This window comes from Sinohyriopsis cumingii, chromosome 18 (genome assembly GCF_028554795.1).
Source record: "Sinohyriopsis cumingii isolate HCF-2022 chromosome 18, ASM2855479v2, whole genome shotgun sequence".
NCBI classification, from domain to species: domain Eukaryota; kingdom Metazoa; phylum Mollusca; class Bivalvia; order Unionida; family Unionidae; genus Sinohyriopsis; species Sinohyriopsis cumingii.
In genome coordinates, this window is record NC_142978.1 from 57959507 (window position 1) to 57982789 (window position 23283).

A 23283-nucleotide genomic window follows, 5' to 3' on the forward strand; every position below is an offset into this window, starting at 1 on the left:
GTAATCTGTATACAGGCAAGCATATGGTGTAATGGGAGCGCTCACCAGTTATTATGTACTTTTGAGAGAGTGACATTTGTAAGGTGAAGTTGTTTGCATTTAAAACATGTACAATGGAGAAATGTTGGCATACCTCTATGCTACATTAATGTAATCTGGATGATATTTCTTTGAATATTGTACTTTTGGAAATTGTACATGATCTAAGCACACTGCTAACTAAAATGACTGCTATCTTGTGCTAAAAAATCAGTCTGAATTAGTCTAAAGTACACTATGCATAGCAGCTATTAAAATAGGGAAAATGAATTTTGCCAGACTAGACAATACCAGCTTCTGAAGGTGCAATGAATGAGTTACCAAATATATAGAATGCAAGAAAAGTTATTGCCTCTTTTTTACAATTTACTTCTGAAGTTCAGGAAGTGAAAATGACCAAGTGGAAATAGCACTGTTTTGAAAGGTGCACATCTGGAGTAAAGCCAAGCTGTATAATCTATAACCCATATTACACCCATCACTCATACTCTAAAATAAAGGGAATTAAAGGCTCTTTCAATAACACCTAAGATATACGGTCTTTTTAAATAGCCAGCATAACCAGTGAGGAAAGCCAGGGAAAATCTTTTTCTTTAAAATTTTAACCCTATGCAAAATGCGAAACTGTAGAGTGCCACCAATTAGGTAAAAAAGTTTAATGTTTGCACCAAAATCATAATGGTTGGCATATATGGACCATCTCATAAGCTGTTTTGGTCAGTGGAGCTAAAAATTAACAATGCTAAACTCTGATATTTTCTTCTAGTGACACTATGATGCTTCGTACAATCACAGTTGATCTAAGCATGTTTTTGTGAAAAATCTGTAAATTTATATAAAAAAAATTAAAATGTACTCATACATCATGTGTGCATTTTCACTGGACATTGCTTAATATGTCCACTTTCTTGACAGTTCCCAAACTATCACTTTATTTTTTTTAAAACTCCATGCCGTTGCTTTGTCTCATGTAGACATTTTCCATGGAATAGCTCTCTTAAAAGCAGCAAGCACAGTGCAGATGATAATAATAATAATAATAATAACAATACTGATAATAGATAGATCGATAGATGGATAGAAAGATAGATAGATAGATGGTTTCATAGTCTTATTTAAACGAGGCAGACTCCATGGATTAGCTCTTATTCAAACTGACAAGAAAGACACAGATAGCTTGATGGAGACATGAATATAACGTTATCATGGCATGTTCTAAAAATAAATGAAGAAAATACTGCATGGTTTCAGATTATGTATTTCATATTACAGACTTGACAAACAGTAGTACAGATATGACAAGTACTTGACATGTTTACAAATGTAGACATGGAATTCTCTACATGTCTGATACAACTGACATGATTCTATACAATAATGTCATCTTTATTACATTTATAAATATGAGGTTGAATCAATCTTAAACATTCATGTTATGACTCTATACCCATTATCTTGGGTGAGCAATATTATGTTATGTACACAATAATAAATTTTATAAAGATTTATAAAAGCTATGCATATTCCACAATATAATTCTGTATCATGACTATGTTCACATTGTTTGGTGACAAAGTCAAGTTACAATCATTTGTATAACAAACCATAAAATCCTATGTATAAGACCCAGTCTAACACAATAATTTTTAGCCTGTGGTGAGAAGACAAAGCTTATACCATGGGACTTCATGGCATACGTATACAGTCATAACAGCCCTATAGAGATCTTAACTGTATATAAACCACAATACATATTATCAATATAAATTATTATTACATGTGATAAATATACCTATTTCCTACTTGACATCTAGTAAATAAAACAGCCCTTTACCCCTCCCCCCCAACAACAACATCGTTCATATTTCATATTTCAGAACAGGATAAAATCAAATGTTTTGCAACACTAGCAATAAAAGTGGGAAAATGCTATCCTTTCCTTGAATGCTTTTTTTTCTCCTATCACTGTTATCACGACCAGTAATGACAACAAAAAAAAAACAAGTGTTCTACAAAACTAAGTGCCTTGCCTGTATCTATGAAATGGTACCAATCACATCTTGGATCTTTCACCGACTTTAACGCTGCAAAACTGATACCCATGTGCCACTAAGTTAACACTGCAAAACTGATACCCATGTGCCACTACGTTTACACGGGCAAGACAATGACATGAACTAATATTCGGTCTATGTACGTACATCACACAACTTTAGTCTTGTATATTCCTGACATGCTGCTAATTACTTGTGGTATTATACCAATTTTATTTTTTGCCCTATTGATTCTTTCTGTAAAATGATTCTACCCTACAATGTCGACCATGCCACTGCTATGATTACTTTAAAGTAGGTAAAGTACTGAAGGTATTTTCATCTGTTTCAGTTTGCCCAACTTTTCTAAAACTGACTTAAAGAAAATCAGCCAAATTCAATCCTATAGTGTCTGAAAATAAGATCAAATTGTTGCATAAAATTTTAAAAATGAAAACTACTCAGAAGAATTAAAAAAGATGAATACCAAATCCTACAATTTCCAAATAGTTGAGAGATAAGTGATAACACGATGCTGCGATTGAAAAATACAGACATCCTAAAGTTCTCTTTTCAATTTTGTTCCCCTTTTTTATATGCTTGTAGAGAAGAAAAAATAGCAAAATTCATAAAGTATTTATTTATATCCATTTGCTTGAATTAACCACCTTCACGTGGATGAGGCCATGAAAAGTATAAATTTTATACGGAGAGGTCAGTAAGTTATGGACAATTTTTAAGCACGTTTGTATAGTTTTTTCAGTGGCAATTAAAAATGCTTCTATTAACCCATTACCACATATCAAAAGTTACTGAGGGATAATCTACTGAAAGGCTACACTTCTACAAAGCCTTACTAAAAATGTCATTTACAATGGAAGTGAGGTTTTTTTAAATGAATCTACATAGCTTTTGGCATTTTCGACATAAAAAGGATGAATAAGAATTAGTGTATGCTGTAGGACAAATTCAACATGTTATAGCAAAACAACAGGTCTGTCAGGTAAAACACGATGGCATATCTGGGAAAATATTATTCACAATATTTACTTGTTATGCACAGCCTAATAGTCATTATGGATTATGTATATCAACTGGGTTAGAAGATCTCATCATTTAATAGTATAATGGTATCTTCTAATATCCAAAAAGTAAATTGTTTTTTTTTGTTTATTAATTTTTTATGGGGGGGGGGGCTTAACAGAGACAAGCCATTTTCTTAAGGCTCATATAAGGTAAAATTTCAAAGTTTAAGTTATTAGCAGTACCCCATATATATATATATATATATATATATATATATATATATATATATATATATATATATATATATATATATGCAATAAACATGTACAAAACTAATATTATTCTCCCTCTTTTAACAAAAACTAACAAGCTATAAATAAAGTTTTACAAATGCTTTGTATCAATACATAATATCTTAGACGCCTTATGAATTGTTGGTAAAAAAAACTTTATAAAAAATCAATAACCTAATTAAAGCCGGTTATATGTGTGAAAATTACTCAACAAGAATCAATAATCATGTTCGCAAAAAATGCATCTATATTCAAATTAAACATCTGTAAGAAACTCAATTCATAATGTGACTGATGATAATCAGACCAAAATGAGGCCTGGAATCATAACACTCCAGTTCACGTCTGAAATTGTGTTTTCATTTTCAGCCAGTTGACAACCACTGTCCTGCAGAATGGATGAGCTGATACAACTTTTCAAACTGAAACTTGCAGGAAAGTTGTACGACCCCAATGTCTGATTTCCTTTTCAAACCCACATAAAAACAAAGCCCATTCTTTCCACACAATGAGATCATGTAACAAGATAGATAATGCATAGAACAAGTAAATTTTTATACATTGTCAAAAGGGCATTATCTGGTTGTTGCTGTTGTGGTTTTAACACCCTTTTCCAGTACATGATAAGCTATATATGGTGGCCAGTCAATTCAAAGGAGGAAAAACACTGGAAAACTCTGAAGAACCAGTGACCCACTGGGAGCTACTGGCAAGTTTTCTCATACACCCATACTGGCTAAGGCAGTGACCCGAACAAACAGAAACAAAGGTGAGGATTTTTAATGATCTAAAGTATACCAGGAGTTCTTTGTAACACTTGTGCACTTGCTGCATTTGAGAAAGGAATCAAAGTTTCTTAAATTTAATGGGAATGGGCCTCCATATACTTGGGTGCCTACACACTGATAATAAACCAGGTAATAAAATAGCCATAGGATATCCATTCACCATATTCAAGTTTTCTGATAGTGCTTGTAAAGACAGCACTCATAGTTTCAAGTTGACAATCCATCTGATTGAGCTGCAAATACGTGTACATTTTTAATGCCAAGCAGAAGACTGTCTCTTAAAAATAAATAACTGACCATAATCACACAGCTTGTTTTCCCAGTTGCAACCTTGAAAAGATTTCACAAAATATAAAATCAAAGCTCAAGCTCAGTCTCTAAATAAACATCAGCATATGACAGTAAGGCCAAGGAAAGGGCGTCAGACAACATTTATGATGACTAGACCATGATAATTTATTAAACGACAATGGAGGGATTTCAGAACTGTATCTGATAATTAATTCTTGGATTCTGTACCAGATGACATTAGGTAGTGATATTTACAGGATATTGCAAATTGAAAAAGTGACTTAACTTCAGACTGAAACTTATTTAATACAATTTCCATTTGATTGGGTACCTGGGTAACCGATCTTTTAGATCAACAGGTAACCGATATAGTCTGTTTACAAATTTTGACAGCTTTACTTGAAATGACCCAACAAACACACATTTCATACTCAAAACATGCTTACTAAAGTCTGTTTTCAAACTTTCATAAAGACTGCATGCACAATATATGCTGTAAATACATCTGAACTAATAAATTACTGCTAAACATTAATGTTACGATTATCATGTATAACACTGACAAGTTGCTATCAGAACATTCTTGGCGTTTTTGTCACATAATACATAAGTTATTGGAAAGAAACAAAGAAGTTCCAAATGGAGTAGAGTACTGTAGATAATTTAAATTTATAAATCACTAAACAGATAGAAACCTATATATCACGATAAAATACTAAATGGTATAAAGATCAAATGTACAAGGCTCAGTGCATACAACTAAATCGCCATAATCAATGTACTTTATAAAATCTATTGCAGCAGCTATTTCCTGAAGAGAACAAAACCCAAATATATATTACATGCAAGACAGTATTGAATATTTCAAGCAAAAATTACCGTGCATGTTTTGAAATAAAATAAACCTGAAATGATGGATAAGTGGGTTATGGAAACATCGGCTCACATTTCTCCTCAAGGAAAAATGTTTGCAAAGAACAATTGCCGCAATCAATCAAAATTCAGCATCTACTTAACAAAATAAATAGGCACTCATCATAGTAAAGACATACTACAAACTGAAATATCTAAACTCGTATCCAAATTGTTTTTGTACATGATTTTAGGTGAAAACATTTTTATTTGAAATCCGGATGAAAACATGTCAATGACCAAAACTGTACATGACATCTATTGCCAACTTTTTGGAAAGGCTCCATTTCAACAGACCATAACCTTACATTGCAGAACACATAACATTTTGACATATTCCAATATGTTCACAGAAGATCCAAGTTGTAAACAATTATCAAAGAGGACCTATATCATATGAAATAATATAAACTATTCCTTGCAACAGTCTTTCCTTTCTGGTGATAAGACTGTGTCCAGAAACACTATCATAACAAAGGAAACATTGGGTCAGGCTTTATCCACCTAAATAGCATGTGATGTTCATATTAAAGGGGACCTACTGGATGAAGAAACAAGAGAATGTTTGGAAATTTTGCCAGGAACAACAGTTCGTCTTGTTGCATTATTTATGAACAGTGAATTGTGAATCTGGTTACTGTTACAAAAACACATGCTTATTTACTAAGTACAGTTTTCTAGAAGATAAGTAAATAGTACGAATTAAGAATCCAGACACAAGACATAGGCTAATATAAACCACTCATCTTAATCAAAGTCATTTAAAAATGTCAGTCAAATAAACAGCTTTGATGAATGAATAATGACAATAATATATCCATTTAGACCAGCGTTAAGACGAATCATGGATAATTAGTCTTCATTTTTTCATAATTTTTTTGAGCAGAGTTATGGACTTTATTTTCTGAAAAAATGTCAAAATTATAACCTGAACAGTCACTTAAGTGTAAATTCTTTTGAGAAGTTGGCAGTATTCATTCTGAACAAACTTTGTCATTTGAAAAATTATTTTCAGCAAAAAACATGTGCAAACACTTATTTTGGCCAAGTATAGCATATTTGAGAGGTATGCAAATATATTCTCTTTGTAATTTATGGAATAAATATAAAGCACAATACAATAGATATATAAACAAACAATCTAGCATCAATGCAGGTAAAATAACCACTTATCAACCAAGAATGTTTACATGAAGTATTAAACTGCAACTCTCAATTATTTAAACATTACTGCACTAGTATCCATGATTTTTCCATTAAAATGGATCTCCACTAGTATGGCATGATGTCTCTTTTTCAGTGTGAGGGATACAGAAGCAGACTAATATATCCATTCTTAAAATGCTGGCATTTGACATTAATCATACTGAACATTTAATTAAAAAAAATTATTCTCCATGAGAAGCATTATAACTTGAAAGATTTTATAATTATTGTTATTAATCTCATTATAACTTGAAAGATTTTATAATTACTGTTATTAACCTCATTATAACTTGAAAGATTTTATAATTACTGGTATTAATCTCATCATAACTTGAAAGATTTTATAATTACTGTTATTAACCTCATTATAACTTGAAAGATTTTATAATTACTGTTATTAACCTCATTATAACTTGAAAGATTTTATAATTACTGGTATTAATCTCATCATAACTCGAAAGGTTGTATTATGATTACTATTCTCATTATAACTTGAATGGCTGTATTGTAATTACTATTGTTATTACAAGTTGAAAGGTTGTATTCTAATTAACTATTGTCACTATAAGTTGCAAGGTGGTTGTATTATTATTACTATCATTGTATTACATGTATTGCCATTACTGACATTCTCAGTTGACAGCCACAAATCTTTTTACAACATTCCTTTCTCAAAACAAATAATACCAGATCAAAACAATTCGAGCGTGAATTTCAGAATGACAGGCAATGTTTACAGGTATTAAGAAATGTCATTCTAAACCAATTTTATTGACTAGATTTCTATATTTAAACAGAACAGTGATACAATCTTAATGATCACATATATGGTGGATTTTACTTTTGCCAAAAATACTTCTGAAACTCTGGAAATAAACTTAAATTCACATTGATAAGCTTCACCCAAAAAAATCCCTTAAATATTCCTCTACAAGGACACAAACCTTGTGGAGTTGCATATCATTTCATTAAATAGAACGAGGAAAAAATGACCTAGATACATATCTCGATTAACTGAGCTCAAGGCAAAAGTGAGTGTAAATTACTTAAACTGGGAAATATGTCAGTCACCTATTCATCACTCTTCATCATGTGCATATCATGTTATGTGTCTCCATAGGCAACAGTGCCCGAGAAATGATCTAAACATAATGGCTAACCAAAATCAATGATCAAAGAGACCCAATTTTAACTGAAATGTGCAGTTCAAGTGGCACATGTAAATACCAGCTTATACAAGCAACAGTGTTCAAGAAAATGGCCCTAACAGAGCCGTTGGCAAAAGATAATAGGACGGACAATCATCAACAATTGGGATGTGACCAAAATTATTCACTCTCGTGGAAGATACGTGTATTTATATAGTAGCATTGATTAGCATATAAACAGGTACATCTAAAATGTCCTTTCTTGGCATAAATTTCAAGAAACTGGTTGCATGGGCATAGAGTCAAACCTGGTCACCTAATAGAAGCATTCTGTATACAAAGGTTAGGAACAATAAGGTCCCAATTTTCCAGAATGTATGTAAATGTTACCTGCCTATTAAGGCTAGGTTCTATCTCATGGATAGCCTTTATTGGCAGGTGTGAGTATAGTACATATCAAATGCATTTCTAACATAAAAGAAATTCAAATAGGTATGGGACCACATAAAGCTTAGTATCTGCTGTCCAAGTGGTTCTGGATATTCAAGCGACTGATGTTAAAGAGTATTTAAAAATTGTAATGTATGTTGTACTCTCTAAGCTTCACTGTTTAAATGGTATTAAAAGAACAATGTTTATGCAACATGAACATTTAAAAAAAAAAACATCTGATGTCTGTACGTCATAGTTCTAAGTAATAAAACCTAAGTGTTATGACAAATCAGTTATTCAAAATGCATCTTGAAATCAGTAATTAAAATGTCTTCAGTTAGGCTGTAAACAAGTTAAGAACAATGCTGTACCATTTATACTCGTAAAGTTGTAGTTTGTCAAGAGTAATCGGTATGATAAGCAGCATAGACTCCTGTCAGCATATTTGACAGCTGATCAGGATCCATGTCATCTGCAGTTGGAGTCAACAAATAAGTGAGTGCAAACGGTATCTGAAAAATGGAGGATATTTAAGATGGTTTTACTGTCACAAGTTTTACCAATGACATATCAGCTGGACTAACAAAATCGAATTAGTGATGGTAAAAACAATCAGTGATTTCATTAAATCCTCAAAAACATTATGACATCAAAAAAACATATCATTTGCAAGAGTGTTATAACAGTTTCTTCATGTCAGACAGTTAAAACGAAGAATACAAAGAATACTGTCCAGTCATTTATTTATGTTTAGTACTGATGAAATAGAAGAAAAAGCGCCTTGCCCCAACGACTCATCATGGAAGCCAAAACTGGCAAATCCAATGGTAGGATTAAAACCCACATGCTTTTGGTCACAAGTCCTGCATGATAACTAGGACTCCTTGTATGGGTATCTAACTTAATAGTCTATAGCAAGCTACCACAAAATCCCCCAAAACTGGCATCCCATAAATAAATGTTAATACAGCTTTTAAGACAGAAATGCTACAGCACTTAAGACACAAGTGTATAGTACTGAACACACAAAGTGCCAGATTATATATTTTTAGTCACATGATAGAAGACATACATTTTACTGAGACAAAGATTTTGGCTGTACACTTCTCTGAGTGGTGTTTTCTATCAAGTAATTAAATGCTGAACAATGAAAATGATGATCATAATAGCAACTTTTTTATTTCTTTATTCTTAAGCCCAGGATCATAACCAAAAACTTTTTTAAAAATGCATGTGGTTGGTTTATAAATAAACGCATATTTTTTTAAAGCAATTACAAGAATTGTATAATCAGTTGGGAGTAATTCTCATGAAGCATGGGCTGTCATTTACTAACTATTCAATCAAAACTAATAAACAGAGTTTGAACATTCAATATGAAAACAAGACGCAATGAAATCTGAAACAATGTCATTCACCAACTATCTGACTGGACAAATGTAAGCTATTTATCCTTTAACCAAAATAAAATCTGCATGATGTACTTAAATAGAAGGCCCAAGTGAGGCCGAGATTGCTCACCTTGCTGACATTTGCATAATAGCCAAAATGCAGGTGCAAATGGGTAAGATGCTACTATTGAAAAAAGAACATGAAATGATGGGATGCTTTTTGTCTGGTTAAATTCTACTCAGCAGTTGTTGTTTTTTTAAAGTCATATAAAAGTATTTCTTTCGTTGGTAATGGAAGACCATTATGGTGGTGGATCAGTATGTTTATCTTTATTTAGTAATTATGGCCCTATTTAATGGTATCAAAGAACTCTGTAATTTCAATAGTAAACCGAGAATTCACCAATGTTGTTGACAGCACATTCTGTAAAAACAACTGCTCCATAGAGTTGAATATATGATCACACACTAGTATCAATTGTTCAATAATGAACTGCTCGAATAGCAGAAAACCACATCCAAGTTGGGTAAAATCTGTTCACTTTTTTAATGAAGTCGTTTAAAATGCTTTTCTACTTGTACTTGAGGCAGCCAAATTTTAGGGCCAAATAGCCTCATTTGAATAAATCTAAACTACATTCCAGCACGGACATTATCCATCAAATTTAATCACATTCTGTTAAGCAATTGTTTACAAGTTTCTAAATATTTTTCTAATTTTAGTAACTACAATCACATTTGACAACAGATTTGTATTACTTGTACAAATTAAAATCCCTTCATCGCATAGTGCTTTCTGCATAATTTGGTCCAAATCTTTTGCAATGGGTTTTTAGAAGTCATCTAAAGGAATTTTTGTTTTTAGCAATGGCACCCATATTTGATATCCGACATCTTTTGTCTAAATTGTACAGCTCTTAACACAGTAAAGATTGTCAAATTGGTCAAATTCTGCTCAGCAGTTTTTTAAAAATTTCTTCAAGATATCTTTTTTTTTTTTTTAGTAATGGCAGCTATATTTGCTGCAAAATTTACACTCTTTGTAGAAACCTGAAGTGATTTTATGCAATTAAAGTAATATCTGGAATGTAACTGTCAATGCCGTATTATATAAAAAAACACAGGCTTTAAGTATAGGTTTTTTGAGGTTCAAAAAGGGAAATTTTGAGGATATTAAAATGTTGCCAGGGATGGTGGCTGTTGTGACTATAAAGAAGGTAATCACAGAAGGACCTACTGTCATGTCAACTTTATTATTGATTAAGTTTCTCCATTCTCTGATGAAATTTATAATGGATACATATTAATGAAGCCTAATTTTAAGTGTCTGGCTTCAAAGGTGATACAGCAGTCTTGACTACAGCTGACCCAAAAATACTCAGTGCTACCAAAAATATGTAATATTAATGTTTGAGACTGATTTCATCTAACAAATAAAGTGGTAATGTTACACATACGTGTGGTAGTGGTTTCATAGAAAATCACGTGTTATGCCCGGTCTTAGCTGCTACCATCCTCCCAATGAAAAACTAAGGATAACTATCATAGATACTTGCTTATGAATCTGGCTGAAATGCAAATCGCAGGATCCCAGATTGGCTGTTCTACAATGAGCCAGCAGATCATGGCCTATGCTGTTTGTTCCACTGATTACTCTTAATAAACTTGACCAACCCAGATCTGCTAGTTCACTTAGACAAATCTAGGTATGTGCCATTTACAGATGGATTTTAATAAATGAGATTATACCTCTACTAATTATAAAAATATTTTTTTATTTTTGAATCATATTTCATCAATAATACTTACCCATTCATAATATATTAGGAGAACTACTATTACTCTACAACCTCAAAATACCAGCCCTTACATCCTAAAACATTTTAGCCAAAAAGCTAAAAGTTATCTACCCATCCAGATGGCAGATAGTGATCTTTCATTGATACAGGGATTGGCACCAAATACCATGAATATTTCTGTTACTGCTAGAGCAGGAGGCATGCCTTCCAGATGGATGAATAGTAAATGTCTAATGGGTCATGTATGTGCATATACTGCTATAAATGTAAAAATTAATTTTAGTTTTAAAATTTAACTGTAATACAGTTGTAACAAAGTTTATTCAATCATGATTTTGTTTTAGTAATCTGTGCAATATTTCCAGCCAAATATTATCGATCACTAACTATGGACATTTACAATGGCAGTTTGGTGTTAGACTGGGTCATGAAAGTTGATATTGGGATGATAGATCTCGGAGATAAATGTTGGAGAATCCAGGGCAGGTTTGTGCCAAATGCAATGCTTGTGGCAACTCTCCTAACTCTGAAGGCCAAAATGCATAGCAAAATTATCTGATTTTGGATTATTTCCAGATCTGATGAATGAATGAATAACACATTTTATCTTGGACGAAAGTGTCTGTGCTATTATGTTGTCCTTTACATCTTTGAGGGGTAAGAAGGGGCATGATCTGCCTTGATGCACTAGGTCCTGTTGACAAACCTTGCAATGAAATGTCCAGAGACAGGTATTTCACTACAGATGTTCCCCATGAATGGGAACCTGTTCTTGGCAATGAAAACAGGGCTGTCATTAGTTTAACTGTTCCATCATGTTTGGTCTGCAAGCAGTTCAGCCAAATGAGAAAGCATGTGTCTTGCTAATTTTGTCTGCCATCACTAGTGTGAGTAGGATGCAGGTCTTAAAAGACTGGTGAACCAATGAAGCCATTAAGAGCTGTTCAAAATGTGAAGAAGAACGCGCTACACATAAACACTAAATAGATTTGATATCTCTACTAGGCTAGTGCACTGCAAATTCAAACTTGCCTAAACCAAATCTCAGCTTGTACCAGGAGTCAGGCAAGTGCATTTCAAATCCCTGCAATGGATGATCAGCTGTGGTACTGACCTGTGGTCCAATCATGGTGGAATAAGGCCAACATATTGGCATGTTGTTGTCCAGCTCATTAATCTGGCACAAGGTACGGGATAGGAGGATCCATATAATCAGTCTTTACATCTGATGTTCAAGACAGTAACTGAGGTGCTTGCTCTGATCTCAATGGCAGGTAATAAAGGCAACTGGGTTTCAAACCCAGTGGTAAACAGCCTACTCATTCTGTTAAGAAAGGTTTATCATTATGCAATGGTGAAGGAGGTTACAGAGCTGTTGCTGACTTTTATAGCTTTGATCACTTTGTGATTAATGAACAATGTGGAGTGTGATAATCAAGGAGAAGCCAGTCATTCTCAGGCATGACAACAGCATGCAAGCTGATGTCTCCATCAATCAAGGCATACTGCTGCGCCTTCATTGATTCTAAACCCAGACTGACAGACAATGGACTTTCTGTCCATAATATTAAAGTCTGACATCTACACTGTGGTTGTCCTATGATTCCAATGTTTACAAAGCTTACATTTAGCCTTTCCCGTGAACCAAATCTGTAAGATAAAACAAAGCAAACAATATAAACTGGCAGCACACATCATTGCTTTACCAACTTGGTGTATGTGCAAAGCTTCACATTATGACAATTACCTGAAAATGCAGGGCTGCCACCTTGAGCAGAATGAAGATCAGAATACCAAAGGAAAACAATCAGGATTTGAAGAAAAAAAGATGACACAGTAAGAGTTCATGGCCATATATTTAAAAAAATAAAGATCTGTTCAGCAACTGTATGCAATCTATATATAACTACATCAAAAACACTACTTTTAGAATGATATTAATTAAACTTGAACTTTACAATAAATCTCTAAACGTTTTAGTGTATTCCTCACAGAATTTCAGCATTACTTTTACTCTCTTTGAAAGAGGTGCAGCCATCGTGAATTAAAAGGTATAAACCAATGTTTACCATCTTGTGTTGTTTACAAGAATGAGGATGTACAAAACCCAGCAAAATAGTGATCATGTGACATTTATTCAATGATAATACTGAATATTTCCATTACCGATATGCTTGCTCTCTCTTTATCAATTCCATTTTATATGACCATCAGATTTAGCTCGATTTTTCATTTTTAATCGTGAATTTGGGTAAAGAATTGGAAAATTGCAATTTTCTGATTTTTTTTTTTTAAAAATGTGGTGATCTCAATTCAAGTGGGATAAGTGGCAGCCCTGAATATGGTGCAAGTGGCCACCAATATAGGCAGAGTACTGGAGTGTCACTATTAACACTTATGAAGTTTGCTTTATCAATTCTAATAAAAGTTATCTGAAGGAAATGCCACTTGACTGCCTAAACAGTTAAAATCTCAAAAGCATTGCTTATTAAATATGAAGTAGACACTATGACTAAACCATGTACAGAAAACTTACATGTACATTATCTAACCACAGCAGAACCTATACCGCAATATAATTTTGTTTTCTACAGTACACATTTTATATATATATATATATATATATATATATATATATATATATATATATATATACATAAAATTGTACTGCAGCATTACCATTGATACTTGCAAAGTGCATACTATAAAATCTATTGGAAGATCTTACCTGTAGTAAGGGCCAATGAAAGAATATACAGGCAAAATCAGTTAAGTGTTGCATATACAACTATGATGTGGACACAGACTTGATTAAATACATAAAACTTACCTGTATGTAGCCGACTAGTGGAAAATACACAGAAATATTATACAAGTTTTCTATACCACATACCAGAACTGTACTTACTTAAATACTGCCATAGCAATGTCAGGGGACACACTAGTTGCCATAAGAATGTCAGGGTACACACTAGTTGCCATAGCAATGTCAGGGGACACACTAGTTGCCCATGCAGATACCAAGGGCACCTAAATGTGCCAGGAAGGCAAAGTAATGAAACTAAAAAGACAGATCTTTGTTGTCGAAGAAAGAAAAAGCTGGAAATTACAGATCAAGCATATTTCTCTGTGAAGGAAACACTCCTGCATGTTGTTTTAAGGTAGAAACTTTCAAAATGCGGATTGTGTGGCCTCTCTGTCTGTATAAAATGTTCTACTTCACACAAGTGAAAGTACTGTATTTACTGTATATATTGGGACATGATAACATAATTTTGTTCCTGTCCCATAACTTTTTTCACCTAGGTCATATGTCCAAAGACTTAAAAAATGAAATGTTTTAAATTTGTGCTCCCCCACTTCACATTGCAATAAAATAGATAAACAAAATGCTTATTTGATAATAAAATTAAAGAAACAAACCTTGTATTATTAACATTTATTCTTTTTTTCATCATCAGCATTAAAGAAAAAAAATATATCCCCGAACTCTGTATACTGTAGTGTGCATCGTTTATGTCAGATAACATGACACATTGTTCACTGACATGAACATGAGAAACAAATCGTGTTTGGTTGTACTCAACAAGTTTGAATAGATTATCCTACTGAAAACTGGATCCAATGAAATCACAAACGAGACGGAAATAATCAAATGATTGCCTGAAGACATCTGCCATTCAGACTTGACATGACAGTGTTAGGTGCAAAATAACCAAGACTGTATTATATCCAGGTCACCTATAATACTGTCTCACAAATAAAAACCATTATTTCAAAATACATTCACTTGAGTGTGAGTGTGGGTTATAAAATGTATTATTAAAGCAAGTTACTGCTGTGTATACTATTCACCCGCAGACATCAATGCACATTTGTATTAATCATGACTAGAGATGCCAAGAAAAAAGAAGCCCTGGTGGTGAATAAACACATCTGGCACCTAGCAATAAACTCATTGTTTAAACTTGCCAACAGGATATCAAAGACAAAGGTTAGTTTTATAACAAAGCAAACCGACCTCAGAAGTCGACTTTGGATTCTTTTAAGCCGATTCTTCTTTTTAAAGGATATCAATGCAAAGGTTATTTTATTAAACAGTAAGCTGACCTCTGAAGCAGACTCTGGATTATTTTAAGGGTATCATATTTTTTTTAATATTCAGAGTCAACAGACATAGGGAATCTAACTTTCGATTCTTTTTTCACCAGTATTGATTGAAATTTTGAAAATAAATTGAAGCAATTGAACAATTTTTAAAGTGACACAATATTTTGCTTTGTGCACGGACAACAATGATCCAGCATCACCCAGAAGATTTATAGAAAATCAAATCATTTGATAAAATCATGAAAGCTAGAATATGACTTTGCCAACAATATGATCATTAACATGGGTGAAATTCCAGTATACTCTGATCTCATAACTGTCATTAAGAATTAGAATGACATAATTTTTGTTAAAAATATTTTTGTTTTTGCAGTTTCTGCTTTAGGAGATGTGTTGCCTCCAACAATAATTTTTCACGGCATGAGATAGCTAAAAAAATATTCATGCACCAAAAAATGGATCTTACTTGTGCAGTAGAAGAGTTGGGTTGACGAGATGATGATGCAGTGGATTAGAAAGTTTTATCTCATGTACAGTTTTATATTATTCAACAATAAAATTTCAGTTGGAGTGCATTTTTGACATGATATTTTTGAATGATTTAAAAGGTGTCCCACAACTTATGACTTGAAAAAAAAAACGTGTGTCCCAGAACATACAGTGCACAAAAATATTATTTTAAAAATTAATTTATGGTGTCCCAACATATAGGATAAGTATGGTAGTAACTTAAGTAGTTATGGCATTTGGTGCCGTTCCCTGTTTCAAGGGGAAACCACTCTATCTAGCTGCCACCTAGATGGGCAGATAACTGTTAGCATTTCAGCTTAAAAAAATTAGCCCAGAAAGGCTGGATTTGCAAGGCAGTAGTTCTCCTAAGTTATTATCATCAGGCAATGTACTTGAAGAAGAGATGATTAAGTACCAAAACTTCATAATGTGTCTCTTGATAATAATATTTATGGACAATTTCATGACGCTTTTTTTTTGTAAACTAACATCAGCCATATTGTTAATTAGAAGCATTTATCAAAACCAGAATAAAAAATAATTATACTTGCCTGAAATTGGTATAATTACAGGAGAATAGAAAACTGACCTTAACATACATATCAGTGGTAGGCTAATGACTGAATTGAAAAATGTCACATGTTACTGATAACTAAAAATGGTTTTGCTCAACCTAGTATACTTTTCAGTCTAATTATTCAAACCCATGTCAAGTAACCACTTTGTGATGCAGAACACAAGAACGTATTTTCATCAAGCAGTGACCACTGAAACAGAAGAGACCCTATTTCTATTACGCCTGGCATTTATTTATCCAGTGAAAGCCTTTAATAGCTAGGTCAAACATGAGTGTAGATAATGGACAAACACAGATATCAAAGTGGTCACAATGCTGAAACGACAGATGGGCCAGACATAAAGTAGCCCATTAAGATAGATAGCTGCTCAATACAAGTCCATTTTTTCTATAACTTGGTCAACCTATGTTGCACTAGAACTGCCATAGTTGCTACCAAATTTTGTCCAAATATTCAATTAACTTGATGCAGCATTTCAGACTGCATTAATGAATTTTACATTTCAGACCTTGTTCTCTTTAAGATTTAACTGAATAATGTCCTCACCCATAATCGGTTTTATTTTTATAATTCCATTTTTGCACACAAAAAATGTAGTCACTATTTCATAATTAATTTTAAGCTTGATAATAAAATTTTGCAAGTTATTTTCAAAACTTCCAAACTATGATAACTTCAAAAATATAAACTAGTGGCAGGCTCCGTCTTTCCACATCAAAGATCAGATAACAGGCTTTGAAATTTTACATTGCCAAATTTTCACATTTTAACAGAAATAGTTGCCTTCTGGATTTGTTTACTGTCTTAAGCAATTCTAGCCAGTGTGTTTTTATATAAATAATTTCATAGCCTATAGTAATTTTGGCAAATAATGGTAACAACATAGTACTTGGGAGCATATAAATCATTCTGTTAAAAACAGGTGATTACATAATATTGGTGACAGCTACTGCTAATTAGACTGCACTGTGGTGTTTTAAGTTTGATTTGAATATGTGCTCAACATTTATTTTTTTGTTACAGGCAGGGCATTACAATGAGTCCATAATACATACTAATCTAAAAATATTTTTTTCTTCAAACTTTTGCAAGCAACTACAATTGTGTGCTATTTTTATGGACATTCTGATTAAAAACTGCAGGTTTAAAAAGTTTGGTCAGACAGAGTTTAGAAATCACTGATCCAGGAAAGTTATAAAATAAAAGATGCCTAGTTCTGAAGATGGTATATTTTTGCAATCTTACTGCCAGATATACGATCTCAAGAATGTTGTACATCTTTAAATGGGTAATATAGACAGGAAGAATGATACTAAAAATGCTGATATGGCTTGTTCAGCTCAGAGCATCAAAGCTTCATCCATAAGATCGTCATCAATAATACAAGGAGAATTGTAAGAAACTGATCCTGGATTGGAGTTTAAACTGTCTTTGGTAATAGTCGGTGATGCCATAGGTGACTGATGATGATAAAATATGGGTGATGGTGATTTATGAACTGATACTTTACTAGGTGTTGAGGGATCTATATTACATTGTGGAGAGTTTGTTTTGTTTTGTAAATGACGTGGTGAGGGTGGATAGTCAATAATTAAGCCATTTTCTGGACTACTGCAAGGGCTGCCGGGGCTTTGAATAGGTTTGGAAACTGAGCGAGACTTTCTTCGTACAGCGATGTTTTCAATGTCATCTGCAGCCCTGTCCTCCCAGGAAGGAGATTTTGGTGTTGGAACTTTGAAAACAGATTCATTTTCTTGCTCTGCCCTGTTGTCCATTTCTGATCCTACAGAATCACGATTTTCAGTTCGGGTGCTCTGATTAGAGTACGCTAATTCCTCTCTATCCTGCTTTAAATGATTTGAATTTTCAATCTTCCGCTTCTCAGAACTGTCATTCCCTTTAGTATTTTCTACCTCATCGCCATCTTTTATTGTTGTTTTAGTTGGAGTACTATCCATTCGGGTAGTATCAGATTCAACTGAAGACTTTTTTGTTGCAGTAATGACTTCTGAACCTGTGCTGCTGCCTTGCCGAAGCCTGGCCTCGGCTTTGCTTTCTACTCTAGCATGGGACAGTTTTGATGCACTAGGACTATCTAAAGATTTTCTCAGTGTTACATTTTCTGCCAAAGAATGTTTGGGGTTTGGGCTTGAAGTCGACGATGTCCTTTTACCACTGCCCAAATTATTCCTCTGAATTGCTAAGCTGCTTGGTCTTACCATATTTCGTTCATTTTCATTCCCTTTATACTTTGTTTGCCCATTGTTAACACTACCAGCAGTTCGACTAAAATCTACAGGATATTTTGGACTATTTTTGGGTGAAACAGAAGGTCTTCTGTTGTTGTCAGTTTTAACTCTATCCTTCTTTTCAGAGATCGTTTCAGAATTAGGATTTACACTTTCTTTCACATTGTCATGAGATACATCATTTGCTGTCTGTGAACTTTTAGTTGGTGGAATACTGGGTGTCGGTGTAGAACTGGATTTTGACACATGCACATGGAGTTTATCCACTATTGCTGACAAGGAGCTTTTCCTTCCTCGAATTCCTGCAGAACCTACCAATTTTGTTTTAGAACTTTCCTCGTGCTTGCTCACTGAAGATGATGTTTGAGAAGACTCTCCTAAACTAGCATTTGTTTGGTTAGAATATAACTTTGTGGAGTTATTTGACACAGCGGAACCATTTCCTCTACTGGCAGTGGATGAAATGGTTTGAGTGTTACTACTTTTACTTGCATTACTAATCACAAGAGAAGGACCCTTTTCTGGGACTTTGTCTGAGCTAGGTGTTGAATTTTGACTAGGGACTTTACTGCTATTCACAGAAGTCTGACTAGTTGGGGTGTTGCCACCCTTGGAAAGACCGGCATTACTGCCTTTGTTGGAATTCCCTGATGTAGAACTGAGCTTCGGTATGGGAGGCAAACTGGCAATACTACCAGCATTTGGATTTAGAAAGGATAATACATTGGCTGCAGCTTCCTTGTGACCAGTTGTAGTTGGAGTTAAGGCTCCCTTGCTAGATGAGGTAGATTTGTCACGATTTGACAGGCTACTGCTGCGTGATCCAGAATTCAACAATCCCTTATTTCCAGGGAGTGATGGCAATGAAGTCCTACCTCCACTTGTGGAGGTGCTTCGGTTTGAATTCCCAGAATTTTTGCTTTGCAATATAGAAGAAAGGCTTGAGCTGCGCCCTATGGTTGGTGTGTTACTCCGGCCATGTTGGCTCGAAGGAGAGTTTTTACTGGACAAATTGCTACCAACTTTCATGAGACTTCCTGTAGAATTAGACTTATTTGAATTTAACAATGCTGCAATTGAGCTTTTACTGGAATGGTTCCCAGAGCGGATGGCAGCATTGGTAGGGCTTTTAGAGTTTGAGGAAGTCACTGAAGTTTTGGCTGATCCAGAGGTTGCTAATGATACAGCTCCAATTTTGCCAATAGTTGCAGAGGTTGGGGATGCTGTGATGCTTTTGTTAGTAGGTGTGGTAGGGGTGGTTGGTGTACGAGATGAGCTAACATTCACAGATGCTCCTGAGGATGGCATCACAATAGGTTTTAATTTGATTGTTGGTGTTTTAGTCACCAATTTAGAATCTGATTTGCTGAATGCTATATTGGAAGAAGAAGAAGACCTTTGATGGGTTTTGTGCGATTTTTGTGACTTGGAGCTGACATGTTTTTTGGAATTAAGCCCATCAATAGAATTCTGTCGTATGTGTTCATTTTTCATTGCTTCAATTTTGTCAAATATACCTTCTTCAGAATATGATGATTTCAAGTTGCTATCCTTTAATTTTGCGTCCACTTTAGCACTAGTTCCCTCCATCAAAACACTTTTTGTGATTTTGATTTTTGGCATTGGTTTGAATTCATTATTACCCACACTTTCCACATTGACTGTTGTAGATCTATACACCGCCCCATCAGTTGGAATTGTGTAACACTCAAGCTTTTTCTTCTTCTTTTCCTTTTTCAGCTCATCTTTATCTCGTTTTCTTTTACTTGAAAGCCCACGTGAGGACTTTGATTCTTTCTTTTTACACTTGTCACTTTTGATGAGCTTGGAATCCCTTGATGTTTTGGATTTATTTGAAATTTGGAGGCGAGTGGGTGAACTTGATACAACAGTCATTGACGTCTGAAATTCAAATTCTTCATCATCACTATGGAAATCAAAAGCACTAGTTCTTGATTTACTATCATCAGACCCAGTGGGGGAAATACTGTCATACTGTTTCATGGCATTTAATTTCAATTTCATAACAGTGCCACCCCCTTCTTCAGACTTGATATTCCCTTCACGTTCCTGAGGAAAAAAGATGCGATTTTCAGTTTTGCAATCAAAGTGAGCTTTTAAATCATGAGGATCTGGTTTTGAATTCATTTGAAAATTCAACACTGTTTGGTTACTAGATATCAATTTACCATCATAAGATGGTAACATTGTATATTTAGATTCTGGAAAATCCATGTTTTCCATTTTAACATTTGGAAGAAAATTTTGTAAATGTATTGGCGGCGGACTCAGCAAATCATTTCCAGAGGGCTCGGAACAAGTATCCATAGAATCTAAAGAACTAAGACTGATTGAATCTTGCCTCTTAAGCATTGGTGTCCTTTTCTGTGGATGTACGCTGCCTTTGTTGGGAATAAACTGAGGATCAATGAAGTCTCTACCTTCTCCCAAGCCCAATGGCTGACCCTCAAGAGAGGTAGAGGCTTGCTCGTTTTTTGGACTGACTCTATGAGGATCTGGTGGTTTGTTTATATCCTTAGAAATTGATGACAACATGTCAGCTAACTCCCCTTGCGTACCAGTGCCACCAGGAAATTTAGATTCCTTTGGAATATAGCTATCCATTGAGTTTTCCAGTTTTTTTACAAGTGATTCGGAGAATGGATCAGATTCTGTTAGGTCAATGATTGAACCTGCTGGAGATGGCCCAGCTCCAACACTTCCAACAGAACTTACACTTGATGGCCTCATTAAAGCATCAAAGTCATGTGATCCTCCACTGGAATCGAGATCTGTAAATTTTTCACCACTAGAATCTCCATCAGAAATGTGTCTGTGCTTTGGGCTTCTCCCAGCTAAGTCTTTCGATGATTTTCGTTTTGTAATGCGTTTTTTGGGTGCAGGAAATGGAGGCAATGTTGCAGCAACTGATGTACTATCCTCCAAAAGTTTTGACAACATTGGGCTATCATGAACTGAAAGGGACTCTTGTTGAGCATGTGGTGGTGACCCTTGGTCCAAAAGAGTAGCCAATAAAGGATTACTCTGTGGTTTATCAGACCGATCATCTGGTGGAGGCGGTGCCAAAAACTGCTGCTGCCTGAAGAAATCAGCAATCCCATATCGATTTCTGAATGGCAACTCGTGTAATAACGGCACTCGATCATTTTCTTTTTGAATCACACTAGAATGAGTTGCACTGAAGTCTCTTGGCCAGGCAATTTTTAATGTCTCTGGCTTGTCTATCTCTAAAGGTACAGGAGGTGTCAGTTTTTTAATCTGTTCCTTGACCTTGTGAATTACTGCACGTAGTGTTACTGGCACAGAAAAACACCTGAAGAAATAAAAAAAGAATGTAATAAGATAAAAAATGACCATTAGATGGCAAATACCTGATTAGAAAAGCAACATCCAAAGATAAGCCAACATGCAATTTACCAAATAAGAGAGACACAAATGGTACATGATACCCTGACAGCTTAAGCATATTTTCTGCAGTATACTTTGTACAAGTATTAAAGAGCATGTACAGATCTAATTCTACCAGTACTCCTATGCCAAAATTTAACTATTTGGATTTAGGCCTGGCCTTAAATGTCCCCCAAACAGAGCAGTTCAGGGCACTGTTTTTGGGCAAAGCCAAACATACTAAGTGTCCTTGAAAGTTGTTAAAACGGCATTCTGACATTATCCAGGAATTAAATCCAAGTGAAAATCTATTTTTAGTAACAATGAACTTGAACTACATAATTCACAACTGACAGGGCACTTTCTTAGATAACCAGGTTATAATACATGCACTAGGTTTTGTTTGAACTGGTTTAGAGAACTTCAATTTTAGTCCTAAATGAAATGTAAAGCCTAAATGTAATGTTAGTAATAGAGCAATAAGGTTAACCAAACTCTCCCCACCAACTAAGCAATCACCAGGGTTCTAGCAGTGGCAGAAAACCCCATCAAGTTTTTTCCTACAAATGTGCTGCATAGTACTTAATGAAAAATAAAATGCAATAAACAAAACTGCTTCATGGCAGCAACCTTGACACTTGAGCAAGTAACCGTATATATCAATAGGACTCTTACTGGAGCTAAAAGGAAAAGAAACATGAAAGTTTGTTGAATTATGAAATCTAGAACAGCTGAAAATTAAATGCACAGGCAAATATATTTTTAGCAAATGATCTGAACTTTCCAAGCAACTGACCCCCAAAACTCAAAAGGTTTTTCCTCAAATCATGGGCAACATTATGTACCAACTTGATCATTAGTAATTTCCCATACTTGTGTATGATCTGAGGATGGGAAATTACTAATGACCACGAATTATACGGAGCAAGGCAGCAACATTTTCAGTTACATGTATGGTAAACTGTAATATTCTACAACTTCATTGCCAGGGTATTAAAAAAAAAATCAGGTTGATCCCACAGGCTTATTGTGAGATTTACATTAAGTAGCAAAGTCTATTTTAGAACTGA

At 34.3% G+C, this 23283-nt stretch overlaps 1 protein-coding gene across 1 annotated transcript in view; it reads right to left on the reverse strand.

The window, feature by feature from the left end:
* Nucleotides 1-1281: 1281 nt before the first annotated feature.
* The window catches only part of LOC149776726 (uncharacterized), a 111852-nt gene continuing 89850 nt past the window's right edge, over nt 1282-23283 (reverse strand). Inside the window, exon 16 of the mRNA XM_089941250.1 lies at nt 1282-22139. Within this exon, the coding sequence (XP_089797376.1) occupies nt 17897-22139 (4243 nt within the window). The 3' untranslated portion in view covers nt 1282-17896. The remainder of the gene's footprint in view (nt 22140-23283) is intronic.